We start from the raw sequence: 12,928 nt of genomic DNA, 5'->3' as shown, positions 1-12,928 counted from the left end.
ATGAGAAATATCCTCCTGAGTCATCAAACTTGGAAATGTCACTGACTCCTTTCACCAAGGTACTCATCTTTGCTGCCTGTCACAAGGCCTCTTCTCTGTGCTTTCTTACTTACTCTCCATTAACTGGCTGGCACTGTCTCTGTCCCTGTCATGTCTTCTTGAATGTGAATTTCTGATTAAATATGGAAAAGTTCTTGGATCAAGAACCAGGACCCTATGTTTGTGACACAGCAATTGTGCTGAACTCCTCCACGTTAATTTTGCCTCATTTATCCTGATTTATATTGCTTACAGTGAAATGATTTCAACAGGAAGGTGGCAAGTGTATAGGTTCTACCCTAGAAAGCCCATAACCTGCTAAGTAAAGCCATCTTCCAGGAGAACTGAGGTCTGGTTTGAACCTTCTCACAAAGCAGACAGAGCTTTTCTTGCTATGCCTCAAGTAACTCAGTTCTTAATCTCTTGGTTTAAGCATCTCCGTCCCCATTACCCAGTGAGTAAGAGACACCACTCAGCTTTACATGCATCCTAGATAAGCTGATGATTATCACTGTTTAAGGAATGTATCTATCAGGTTATTCCCCACTTATTTGCACAGCAAGTATAGATGGGCATAAAAACTTAGCTGGCCAGTGCTGCGAAGGCAGAAGTGCAGGGAACTTCCTGATACACAACACCAGAAAGTAAAATGCTGCAGGCTGAAAAGAGCCTGCAGAGCCTAAACATCTCTGAGCACAGGTTCTTATCTGGCTCCTAATTTTTGCAGTTCTTATTTCAGCTTCATTCTGAGAACTATACATATAGTTACGGAGGACTTCTCTAGAAGGCAAGGAAATGAAAGTGGATCTGCCGTGGCTTGAGCTGGTATTGTAACCACTGACAGTTGAGCTGCTGAATTCAAATAAAAACTCAAAGTCACTGAACAGATAATGCTCACTGGGAATTTTTAGTGACTAGACAACTTTCATTAGCCCAAAACTCGGAAATATAGTATATAACAGAAGCAGGCTTGTGGGTGAGGATAAAAACCATAATGCTCCAGAGACTCCTGCAGACATTCACGAGTGCTTCTGTAGGTCTAACTTGGAGCAATTTTTTTATTATCTTCACCTTTTCTTTTAAGTAATGCCTAGTCTTTCTCCATCATGCCAAATTATAGACTGGATATATGATATGGACTTTGGGTGAGAGCTGGGTTGAAAAAGTTATTCTACTAATGGTGCTTCTAGACCCAGGGTACTGATTACAGGATAAAACAAAACCTGTTAGATATCTGTGGTTCTGACATTCTTCAGTGCACGACAGGAATTTTCCTCATTTTGTGTCAACTGTTTCAAGTAACAGTGGGTATACAGGCAACGTTAGTAGCAATGAGATATTTCTTACCTGCAGTAGTTATGCTCTCCAAGCCCTCCCTCCCCATTGGGATATTTCAAAGTATTGTAAGGATGCTCAAAGGTCTCATTCCAAAACAGACAAGGTTTCCCTGCATATTGGGAGGTCTGGTTCTGAGTGCCACGATAGTCAGCCCCATTTGCTGTATAACATTCTGGGGAGAAATGGAAACAGAAAGAGAGAAATAATGTATGTAGGTTTAGTGTTGGGTTTTCTCCTCTCGCCCTCCACCCCATCCCCAAGAGGCCATGTTTCCTTTCACTAACATGTTTCCTGCACTGTTGAGGCAACTAAAGATGCTGTCTGGGATTTACATTTTCTCTCAGAGTTAAACATCTATTAAAGAGATTGTGATGTCATTACTTTACTAAACAATGTATGAGACAGGTCTGAAGAGTGGTTAATACAATTAACATGCATTTTCTGAAGAAGCATACTACATTTGTTACTGTTTTCCCATTGCTTTACTCATTAGGAGGAATCTGTAACTTGTTAATTTCCAAAACTGAAATCAGATGATGTTATCAGTCTGCCACTTACCAGCATACTACCCAAAATCTTGTGCCAGTTTAACTGAAGTTGTGAATATCTGTACTTTACAAAGTGAAAGATTTTGTAGGCATAGATCTTGCAAACATTTACATCCTGATTCAGAAAAATTCTCAGGCGTTTTTTTTCTGGCCTGAATTGCCTTAGAAAGGGACCTCCTTCAACAAAATATAATCATGATACTGTGATTTGCTACTACAGCATTTGTGCTTTCAGATTAAAACTTACAGGTCAGTAGTATTCTGCCTTGCTGATATTTCCTCCCATTTATGTTTCTTTCCTAGCTTCCTAATACTCAGCAAGTTAGAAATCAAAGCAGAGAATGATTTCTGTACTCATTAAATCCCCTTCTCAGCTGAACTAGAAATCTCATGCTGCCTGGCTTTGCTGTGTCTTATTAATGGTGTCTTCTGATCAAGTAAATACTGATAGTCATGAAAAATTTTACCTTTACTAAAAATGAAAAACATTTTTGGTTAAATTATGCACTGTGAGGGTGACAGGGCACAGGAGCAGGCTGCCCAGAGAGGCTGTGGGATCTCCGTCCCTGGAGATATTCAAAAGCCACGGACACGGTCCTGGGCAACCTGCTGTAGGTGCCCATGCTCGAGCAGAGGGGCTGAAGAAGGTGACATCCAGAGGTCACTGCCAACCTCAACCATCCTGCGATTCTGAGACCACCTTCCAGAAACAGTCATTATAATTAGCGTGCCACAAATAAGTCCATCCTCTTTGTAATTAATACTCGGTAATATTTATCATCCATACATTTATTTAGAAATGGCACTGAGATACAACAGTCCACGGCAGAATTAAAACATGTAAACATTTCTTTGTAGTGAGTAACACCAGGGAAAGTCACTAATGATTCCTACTAACTGCCGGCTGCGCAACCCTCTGGTTTATCTGATGGCGTTCTCTGCAGAAACCAGCTGCAGAGACGTTCCACTGCCCCGAGGCAGCGGGCGAGCACTCTGAAGTGGAGAATGCTCATCCCAGGTGTCCCTCCCGAGATGGACTTCACAAAACAAGGCTAGAAAGGCCGCAGTTGGACGGGGAAAAAAACACCCCCAGCTTAATCCTGACATTAAGAGTACCCCTTTTTTTGTATTTAGAAATACTGTGAGAGAAGGGAAAATGTATTATTAAAACCATGCCTTTGAAATGAGCTTAGTCTGGGCCCACAAATATCAGAATGGTGCAATTATAATGATTATTTCACAGTTTTATTACACAGCAGATGAAAGCTGATGTTTTTGTGCCTTCACTGCGTGTTTTCATGCCTAGGCAAGTTAGCGTTTCTATTAAATGGAATTTTGTAGCTGAAGGCACATGGGAGAGGTGTCTGCACGGCCACGAATGTACGCTGCTATCATCCTTGGACAGAAAGCTATCAAATTTAACAAAAGCAAGCTTCAAGTCAATACTCCTCCTTACTGTAATTTACCTGCCTGCCTTAGCCATGCAGGTGAGCTACATACATTTACTTGAAAATGCAAGTCTGAGTTTCCAGTATTTAGGCCACCACAGATATTTGCATAAACATATGAAAAAACCCCACTTTAAAGTCACCACAGTGTTGCAACTTTCCTCAATACTCCTCTTGCTTTGCAGTTAACGTAGAAGTTTTTCTATGCCATAGGTGAGAAATATAAGCTGATGAATTTGGCAGAGGAGAGAGGAAAACATAATCAAACTGGATAAACAAAATAAGTACAGCATAAAGAAGCAGTTGTGAGAAGTGATAAACACATCCAGAAAAGATGTCTACTTCAGCTTAGGGCTGTTCCTTTTTTTGCTTCTCACTTCTAAGCGAGAAGGAATATGTACTGACATCTACTCAGAAATGCACGGAATGCTACAATACCTGAATGCAGTCTGGCACACGGGCTCACCGAAGTTAACATCGGCCCGTTTTAGGATCTGCTGAGACTGGCCCATGCTTTCAACTTGCAGCAGCAACTGCAAGCTGCCTTTTCATTTTCATGTCAGCTTTTTTAAAAACAGATTTTCTTCAAACTTCACTACACTAGTACTTAAAGGACATTGCACGAAAGGAAGACTCGGAGCTCTCTCCGCTCCTCTTAGCGGTAGGTTTTTGTTCCCAAGCCAACAGGTAGCTGTAACAGAGCCTCCCGTGTTCTTTGCACTACCCCGAGATTTGGGGAAAATGTGCCGGCTGGCTTGTAGTGAAGCTCCCTGGCTTTGTTAGCATCTAGATGGGGAAGGGGGAGGCAGCGAGACACAACGTAAAACCATTGATTATCCCAGAAAAACTGAAATGAGAACTTGACGTTATGGAAATTAGCAGCTCTTATCAAACGAAAGACATAACTTTTTGTGTTACAGGGAATTTGCTAGGAAACTTTCATTTTGTTAATGATTAATAATAATTTTGCCATAGCATCAGAGAGCAATCTTTTCAAGTAAATATTAGCATTTAAAAATCAGGCCCTTTGTCCTACATTCTTTTGCCTTGAACGATCAGCTCTGAGATCTGCTGAGATACAGTTTGTACAGTTTCCTATAAAATTCCCAGTAACATGGATACAGATCTCAGCATATTCAATATCTTGGCACCCACTGGGTCCAATTGCCTTATGCTGGTTGATGTTTCCATGGTACTGCAGGCCATGAAGCCCTTCTCTTGGAATCTAACATCAGAACAGTGACTCAAGGAATGAATACCACTTCTATGAATTTCAGAAGCCTTGTTCCTTAAAGTTTTGTAAAACTGTGGTATACTACGATAGAACTTGCACTGTGTCCAAGTCCTCTCCGGGTGGCAAAGGGAAGAAGGGGCACTTTGTGGAGGCTAAAGCTGACAGCTTCCTAGAAGGCATCAGGGTGCCACCGGGATTGATGGATTTGTCACGTCTTTTCTGTCCAGGCTCCGAATTCATGCTCAGTTTAAACTATCCTGTCAACTATAAACCTGTATTAAATCACTAGGGTTTTAGACAGTTCCCGGAGAAAGCTGTGACCATTCAAATCTTGAAGTCTCCAACCTCCTCCTATTTGTAAGCGCTGAGTCAGCTGGGTTTCAGACATAGTCTGAAGTAGAGGCTTGTGTCAAATCCATGATTAAAATCAATTTATGTGATGACTTCACTCTATTAACTAACCCTGCTGCTTCTACTGTTTCATGGGGATGTCTGCAAACGGAATTAATTGGAGACAGAACCATTGCAGTGGTCCTCGTCCTGGAAAGCTGGAAGGTTCCGGCAGGTCCTGTTCAGGATCATGCTTACGAGCCCCAGTGAGAAAACGTGGACAGCAGTGTGTTGTCAGGGCTGATTTGTTTTCAACACGTCAGGTGCTGCGGTTGACAGAAAAATAACCTTTTTAAAAAAAAATAAATAAATACTGAGACTAGATAAGTATGTATTGAGTGGGAACTGCTAGAAAGAAAAAGCAGAAAATGAGCCTGGGGATGGCTGTCCACTCTGAGTGAATGCTCAGTGTGTGATACAGGTTCACAATTAGTTTTATTAGAGCCAGATCAACATTTGGAAGATCAAACAGCAGCTGTAGTAGAAATTTTTTCCATCTGTCTCGGTTTCTTCTTCGATGTAGGGACCTTACAATGATCATTTCTGCCTTTGTTACTTCGGGACTGTATGGCTGCCTGCGCTCCACATGGGCGCCACTTTAGCATCATTTGAAAAATTAAGGTAGTGCAGAATAACAGACTGGCTTTTTTACTGAATGAGGCACTGATGATAAAACACTGACATTTCGGAGTCTGCATTGGCTTCCAATGATTTTCTAAGACGGACTTCCAAATGTTGGTTCTAATCTCTGAAGTCCGTAATGGCAAGAGGCCCAGATACCTGAGAAACTCTCATTTCGTGCCACGTTACCACAGACAGAAACAATACAAACACTGGAATTTCATCTGCAGTCTTTTCTGTACAAATGAGATGAAAAGCAAAGAAAGCAGCTATCAACTGCTCAAACAACTCTTCCTCTTCTGGCTGGCAAGTGGGAAATCTTATAAATCTTCTGAGCGTTCTTCAAAGTCCGTACTTTCTCAGAGACGTGTACTTAGTGACATTACAAATTGCAGACTGAAGAGATGGAGGTTTCAGGATGGTTTAAATGACTTCTTAGAGTATTCCTCTAAGTTTGGGGTGTGTACATAGCTTTTGAGACTGAAAATTCAGAATGACAAACTTGTTACTATCTCACTGGAAAAAATAAAAGTTACTTACTTTATTTATTTGCTTTTAGTTCTGGAAGCTACTTGGGGTGCTGGCTAGTGGCCGGAGAGATAGAAGGTTCAATTCTCAACCAGAAACTAGCCTACCCGGGCCAGAAATTATCCTACCAGCTACTGCCAATCAAGAAGCAAGGTTTTCTTTTAAAAATCTGCAGGTTAATGAAAGGTAAATGGAGGTGCCCGCTCTTTAAATCCTGGGTTTCATTACAGTGGTGTGATAGCTGCAAGGCTGGAGTAAGAAAGAAAGGTTCCGTGAATTTACACGCCACAACTGCCTCCTCAATTCTCCCTGGTTTTTCTTACAGCCTTTCAGAAGAGTCAGGAAAACGCTGAAGCAGAATACGAGGATATGGAACCGGCGGTGCCAGGTCGGGTAATGACTAGGTGTCAGCTGCTTGATGCATGCGCTCGCGTGGTGTTCTAAGGAGGGTTTTAAGTCATTTCCATTCCACCTCAGCTGTTCTCCTCGCTCTTGCTGGAGATTGCAATTTAAGCACTCCTCCTTAAATGAAAGCACTGTATCTAGGTGCAGATGGCAACAGTTACAGGCACTAACCAGATGCTGCAGCCTCTAATTTGATTGAAAGGGTATAATTAGACAGCAGAAACACTTCAATGAGAGAGTAATGCACAGAGGAAAGGGCAGAAACCACTTAAGTGATGCCAAGATACCCCGGCAGTGACAGAGGCAGGGGCCCACGGGTGGAAGGGGCAGAACACCAAATTACCTTCTTCGGATGAGAACGTTTCTGTTTCCCTACGGATGCGAATGGGGATTCTATTATCATAGGTTGCCACAGTTCTTCATGTGGGAACACTGATTAAAACCAGAAGAAGCTTCGGGAGATCAAAGAGACAAATATGGCTTCTGTGGTCATTATTAAAAATATTTTTAGCAGTGCGATGGTTTTCTTTGAAGATGCAGTTTTATCGATTGAACCAAAAGCTGGTTTGCGAACTGACGTATCATTGGCCAGGGGAAAATCCAGCTCGTTCCATAGGACATTATGGTGCAAAATAAATGTTTTGGGGAAGTATCAGGGTGGCTTAGACCTACCCAGGCGCAAAAATCAGTGTAGCATTTTTACATTTCAATACTTTCCTATTCCAATTGATACTAATACAACAAAAGCCCTTACACCAAAACTATGAGGCTTGGGTGCCTATACCGTAATAGTAAAAAACCCCACAACACAACAAACTAAAGAAAAAAAAAAACCTTAGGAAAGAATGATCTCTGTTTAAAATGGCAATTTTCAGAATTGCTAGAAAATAACTCCCCATCTGGTAAATCAGCCAGTTAAATTCCGATGTGATGCTATGAGGGCACGTGGTGAGCTGATCGTTCCCCTGCAGTGGAGGGGCTCTCTCCACATAGTTTAAAAATCATCTCTCTCTCCTTCTGCATATTCACACACACATGCACAGACAGACATACGCATATAATTTTTTAAAGTCCTGAAACACAATCGTTTTTGCTGGTCAGGACTAGAGTCTTACTTAGCGTTGGTCCAAACCAGAGTCGTCACAGCGAATACTCACCTGACATTTGATCAGACCTTGACTTGAGCATCTGTCTGCCCTGTGAGAATGTGCATTCCTGGGAATGTACAGACATGTGCAGCTCCATACTTGTGCTCCCTGGCAGCGTGTGAGCTGTTATATATGTGATCTTGCTATTCTTGTGAAGCTTTGATTACTAACCTTCAAGCTAATCACTTTTTCATCGCTCTTCCTTTTTTGTTTTTAAATTAAAAAAAAAAAAAAGTCAATGCTATCTGACCGCCCAGACCCATTCTGGAACGTGTTGGAAGCAGGCAAATTATGGTGTGAGCATGAGAGGCAGTTACCATTATTTCTAATGCTTAAAAGTATGTATTTTGTACCTTTTTTCTTTTTATTTGTACAATACAAACATACTAGATTAGCCACAGCTTTGCAGCTGCTGGACGGTCCTCAGCCGCGAGATGGGAACACACTTGCTCGTCCTTGTGATTCTTTATCACTGGAAGTAAGAATGCATGATGTGTCCCCATAAGAATTTCTGTTCCTTAATACACCCATTTGTTTTCTTTCTCTGTGAAGTTTTAGAACTGTTGTTCCACTGTCAAGCATGGCAAGACTGAATCCCCTTGGAAATTTTATCAGGATGGGCCACAGCCACTGTGTGGACAGAGGGAGTGGTCAATAGCAGAACCACGATGGTGTGGCATGACAAAGAATGCAAATTTTGCAGCTGGCAGCATGTAATCCCTGCCTCCCTCCCACTTCTTTGGCTCCATCCTGCCTAAATCCATTCACATAACTCTGGATTTTGAGCTACGCTCTATGCATGTACAAGCATGACACGCTGAAGTGTTGGACTAACTATTTCATTTTCTATCATCTGTCTGGTTAGAAATGCTTTTTCGAGTATTTCCATGACAAGTGCTTAAGGCATATCACGTAGAACTGCTTCTGTGAATCATCGAGACATAGGCAGAAAAAGATGATGAGAGAGACAAGGTTTGGGAGAGAAGCAGCTCAAAGGAAAGGCTCAGCTGGGAAGAAAACCCAGGACTTGGTGGGCCAGGACTGCTAAATGGAAAGAAAACAGAGAAAGAAAAAAGAGACTGATAATCATACACATTCCTGATGGGGAAAATAAATAAACGCTACAAATACAGAAACTTGAAGTGAGATCTTATTGCACCGAGTATGTAAAATAACATTTGTTCACTGAAACTAACATTTGCCGAAGGCAGTTCCATCTCTTTGGCCTTGTAATACAAAACTCACCAAATTTAGACAGTCCTTTAATGTTAGGCAATCTATTCACCCATCTCTTATTTCTGATTCACTTGAGAAATGTGGTATGACTGAAGTTTGAATGCTGCAAATGTCAGTGTTTGGATTAATAGAAACTGCTAGACATCACACAGCGAAGCAGAAACATTCTGTGAAAAGTAGCATGGCACTATGTGCAAAAACGATTCTTAACTCACTCTAATTACCGACAATTCGAAACATTTTTATAAGGCAATTCCAGAAGTTAAAGTTTCTCTTCTATCTTAGCAAATGATGGTGTGATACAGTCTGTATTTTTACTGCATTTTACAATAAACGTATTCAGACATGCATTTGATAAAAATGGAACAGGCATTAAAAACACACCATATGACAAACTGCCTTACAAAAGCAATATTAACGTTTGTCATTTCAGAGTTCTGCTGGCTTCAAGTGCACCCTGACCCAGGTGATCCCGTCTTGGTCCTGTGGGATTACGGGTCCAGAAGACGACCCTGAGGTATGGTCTGCGCAGATTAGCAACCCTGCGGATTTTGTACCTGCCCTACAAATTACAGGTCCTCGTTGAAGTGCAGATTTGCACTGTTGCCAGCTCCTTTAGCAGAAGACACACAGGTGGCAGCACTTTCCAGATCCATTCTCGTTTGCCCCCCCTGCACTCAGGGGTTATATATTCCTCCCCGTCCCCCTGCCCCAGCTGCTGGTGCTCAGGCATTGCCATCCCCTTTGGTGGCCACCAGCGTGTGCCGCTAGCCGTTGGCTGGAGGATGGAAGTGCAGGTGCACGAAGAGACTCCTCTCAGCAGCCTACGACCAAACCCTCGCACTGGGCTCTGCTGCCACTCGCTGCCATGCACCTGGTGAGGGACATGGTCACACACCGAGTGTCCTCTCTGCAGTTCTGCCCACAAACCTTAGGAGAAGACATTCTCCAGCTAAAGCAAAGGAAAGAGGACCTACTGTACGCACCAAACATGTCCTAATGCTACTGGGAACACTGCTAGATGTGGTCTAGACATGTCCCTACCTAGGCAGCTTTCTACATGCTTATCTGGAAATACTCTCATGTTTTACTCATTCAGGTAACTTCTGAGAAGTTGTAAAGTTTACCCTCCGAGTTCTCTTTCTGGTGAAAGGCTTTTTTATCCCCATGATAAAGTCTACGTGAGTATTTTCCAAATCTAATTAGGCGCATCTGCAAAAACGTGAAGAGCAGATATCTGTTCATGGCAAAAGGAAGTAGAGCAAACTCTATGTTACAAAGCGTAACAAGGGTTAGAATACGCAAAGTGAGCCCGGGAGGACCTTGCACCTGATGGCTGTGCCACCGCGGTCGCCTGGACCAGCCACCCCAGCCCTTGTGAAGCAGGGCCGGCATTCTGCCGAGGAGAACCGCGGGGCTCGAAATCATCAGTAACAACGGAGACCAGGACAAAAGGGTGAGGAGAAATGGTGCAAGTGAAAAAATCACGCCGACAGGTAGCGAAGCTCTGGGATTCCCAGACTCCTCGGCTGGCCAAGCACCAGGAGTGTTGGAGGAGCCCATGCTCGGCATGGCACGCTGCCGGCAGGTGAGATGGCCACACACCGGGCTCTGCGGACCCAACTCTGCGCTGCTGCCACCCGTGACTCGGTTTCCCCAGTGAGTACCGCTGGGACACCCAGTGCGCCCACTGCCCGCGCTCCCCTGTCCCCGCAGACCCGGCCACCGAACCGCTTCGACGGCCAAACGCGCTGCCCCTCTCCCTCCCCCTCACGCCTCCACACGGGTCTCCGCGCTCCCGCAGACCCTCCCGCACGAAAATCCCCCCCCCGCGCACCGCACCGACCTGGCGAGCGGGAAGGGTCGCGGTGGCGACCTCTCAGAGGCGCCAGTGGCCGGCGGGGGCTGCGGGGCCGGGGGAACTGCCCGGCGCCCTCGCCCCTCAGAGAGCGGGGAGCGGCCCCAAAGGCGCCCGCCACCCCCCCCAACACCACCACCGCCGCGACGCCTCCCTCCCGCACTCACCGGAGAGAAGCGGGTCCCGGCAGCAGCTCAGCGCCAGCCCGGAGAGGGCCAGGGCGGCGGCGAGGGCGGGGGGCTCCATGGGCGGCTGAGGGGGCCAGGGCGGGCCGGCGGAGCGCGAAGTGCGGGGAGCGGCGGCCCTACGGCATGTGTGTCCCGCCGCCGCGCCCCGGCGAGGTGCCGAGCGGCAGATGAGGGATCCTGTTACCGGCCATGTGACAGGAAAGGATAGAGACCGGCATCCCCACCCGCCGCCGCCACCTTCGCCGCGGGCAGGTCGGGGCGGCCGCCGGGGGCTCCGCCGAGCCCCGCGGGGAGGCAGCGGCACGGTGACACCCCCCGGCCCCCCCAGCGCCGAGCCCCGCTGCCGCCTGCGTCCCGCCCCGCAGGGCTCCCCGGGGGGGGAACGGGGGAGGCGGGGGGGCAGCCCGGGTCCCCTCGTCCATGGAAGTTGGGGGGGGAGGGGGGGACGGGAAAAGAAGGGTGCGAACTGCCACGGGCATCCCGACACCCCCCCGCGAGGGGACACGCGTGGCCGCGGTGACAGGGACACGCAGAGGACACAGACTGACCGAGAAACAGCGGTGTTGCTTCCTGAGAGCGGTGAATGCACATGCAGAAAGAGAGATTTTTGTTGTGGGGTTTTTGGTTTTTTTTTTCTTTTTTCCCCATCTACGAGCAGGCAGCAAAGGAACAAAAACAGCCCAGGTGGTTGCGGTGCTGAGGGACATGGTCCCGTGGTGGGTTTGGCGGTGTCGGGCTGGTGGTTGGACTCCATGGTCTGAAAGGTCCCGTCCAACCCGGACCATTCGATCATTCTATGATTACAAAGTCTGAACTTACACAAAGGCTCGTTAGCTGACCTCCGAGACGTTTGAGCAAGGCAGTGCTGCTTTGCTAAAAAACAACCAACACGGGAAAAAAACCCCAAACCCAACCATCAAGGCCAGGTTGGACGGGGCTTGGAGCAGCCTGGGCTGGAGGGAGGTGTCCCTGCCCAGGGCAGGGGGTGGCACTGGGTGGGCTTTAAGGTCCTTTCCCACCCAAACCATTCTGTGATTCTGTGATCAACAGCAAAAAGCCCGTACAGAAAGCGATGCTCGCTCTGTCAGGAGCAGGAGGGCGAATGTTCCCGTCCTTGGAGCACCTTCACGCCATCACTGTGTAACGGGGTGGCACCTTCCAGCATCTGAAAGGCAGCGATTTTGCTACTCTCAACGAGGAGACGACAAAATGCAGTTTGCGGCTTCAGCTGTTGTGTCAATACGCGCTACAGTACATCTCAGCATGCAGAAACCTCCCATCATATAAAGCTGTAAGGTTAGTTTTGAGGTGTAAAACATGCTTAAATTTCTTTTGGCCTTTGCAAAGTATATAAAACCCAGAAAAATTATTACATACTAGCGTGGCTTTACGTGTCTATTTTAACAGCACAGCATAATAATGTGCCACATTCTTATTTCTTTGAGCTGAATTCCTACTGAATGTAGAATTTTTAAGCTGATGAAATACTGAAAAACAATAGCAGCATTCTGTTAGCTTGGTGTTATGCTTTTTTTTTTTTTTAAATGGTAACTATGGAAATATTTAGTTCCTTCTAACACATATGATATATAAGCATGTTCAGCTATTTGGCTGACAAATTCTGCTACAGTTCCTCACCCTGAACTTTGGTTGCACAAGAGCGCTGCGAGCAGACATGAGTGTGTTGCCACTGACTCTGTGTGTCTGTGTCTGTGTGTGCGTGTGTGTGCGCGCGCATAAACCAGGGAATCGGAGCTCACTGTGACGGGAGAGTTACCAAGACGGAGCAGAAGGAACAGCTTGTGGTGGGGGGGGGGGGTGGGTGTTTGTTTTTACCACTGCTTTGTTTATGATGGGAGAAGCCAAATAGTTCTGATTCATAGAAATCGACTGTGTTCTCAGATTAATGTACAAATTTTTCGGGAGGACCGGAGTTGTAATTCATTC

General features: G+C 45.7%; 1 protein-coding gene across 2 annotated transcripts in view; it reads right to left on the bottom strand.

Moving 5' to 3' along the window:
* KREMEN1 (kringle containing transmembrane protein 1) overlaps positions 1-11,138 on the bottom strand; it is a 31,245-nt gene extending 20,107 nt beyond the window's left edge. For both annotated transcript variants that reach the window (XR_008469241.1, XM_054220035.1), the window contains exons 1-2: positions 10,961-11,138; positions 1,387-1,549 (exon numbers count right to left, since the gene is read on the bottom strand). Coding sequence is in view for 1 of the 2 variants with exons in the window: in XM_054220035.1 (XP_054076010.1) it covers positions 1,387-1,549; positions 10,961-11,039 (242 nt within the window). In the remaining variant the exon portion in view is untranslated. The remainder of the gene's footprint in view (positions 1-1,386; positions 1,550-10,960) is intronic.
* Between the last annotated feature and the right edge of the window lie 1,790 nt (positions 11,139-12,928).

This window comes from Rissa tridactyla, chromosome 13, assembly GCF_028500815.1.
Source record: "Rissa tridactyla isolate bRisTri1 chromosome 13, bRisTri1.patW.cur.20221130, whole genome shotgun sequence".
In the NCBI taxonomy this organism is placed as follows: Eukaryota; Metazoa; Chordata; class Aves; order Charadriiformes; family Laridae; genus Rissa; species Rissa tridactyla.
The sequence above is the reverse complement of the archived record's forward strand: the minus strand, read 5'-3'. Positions and strand labels throughout refer to the sequence as shown.